Here is a 588-nt window from a genome sequence, read left to right as displayed (position 1 = left end):
GCTGTTGCGTGGCCGGCGTACACACACCCCACCCCCGCCGCCGCTCTCTCCACCGCTCTCTGCAACTCCGTTTCATCAGTTTTATCCGCCTCGATACTCAGCACTACGTTCTTCCTCCTCACGAACTTGAACTGAGGAGCGGAGTTATAAAACCCCGTGACGCTGAGCACATCTCCGACGCGGTAACGATATAATCCGGCATAGGTGGTGACGACGAGCTCGTACTCCCTGCCGACCTCAACGGCGGCGAGATCCACGAGCTCATCTCCGTCGATGGGGAGGAATTCGAAAAATCCCAAATTGGGCATAATGGTATAGCAAATTTCGGCAGGGGAGCACATTGGCTTCAGATTGAGCCCGAAATAGCATTCTGAAGAAGCGTACATTGTGCTCGCCATTGGAAGACCTCCGCTGAAATACTGAAGGGTGGGGATGTACTGAGCCATGGCTCCGGTGATCACGACTTCGAGGTATTTGGTATTGGGCCAAATGCGGGTCATGATTCCCGCCCAATCGGGCTTCGAGCATTCTTCGGAGATGAAGGCGGCGAGATCGGCGTTGGGGCGGAGGTGATGGGTGACGGAAGGG

At 55.8% G+C, this 588-nt stretch overlaps 1 protein-coding gene across 1 annotated transcript in view; it reads right to left on the bottom strand.

The window, feature by feature from the left end:
• LOC110033820 (probable indole-3-acetic acid-amido synthetase GH3.8) overlaps nucleotides 1-588 on the bottom strand; it is a 3,359-nt gene that overhangs the window by 505 nt on the left and 2,266 nt on the right. Inside the window, exon 4 of the mRNA XM_020737935.1 lies at nucleotides 28-586. Within this exon, the coding sequence (XP_020593594.1) occupies nucleotides 28-586 (559 nt within the window). The remainder of the gene's footprint in view (nucleotides 1-27; nucleotides 587-588) is intronic.

This window comes from Phalaenopsis equestris, unplaced genomic scaffold (assembly GCF_001263595.1).
Source record: "Phalaenopsis equestris unplaced genomic scaffold, ASM126359v1 Scaffold001303, whole genome shotgun sequence".
Taxonomy (NCBI): Eukaryota; Viridiplantae; Streptophyta; class Magnoliopsida; order Asparagales; family Orchidaceae; genus Phalaenopsis; species Phalaenopsis equestris.
This window is presented reverse-complemented; position numbering and strand designations above follow the sequence as displayed.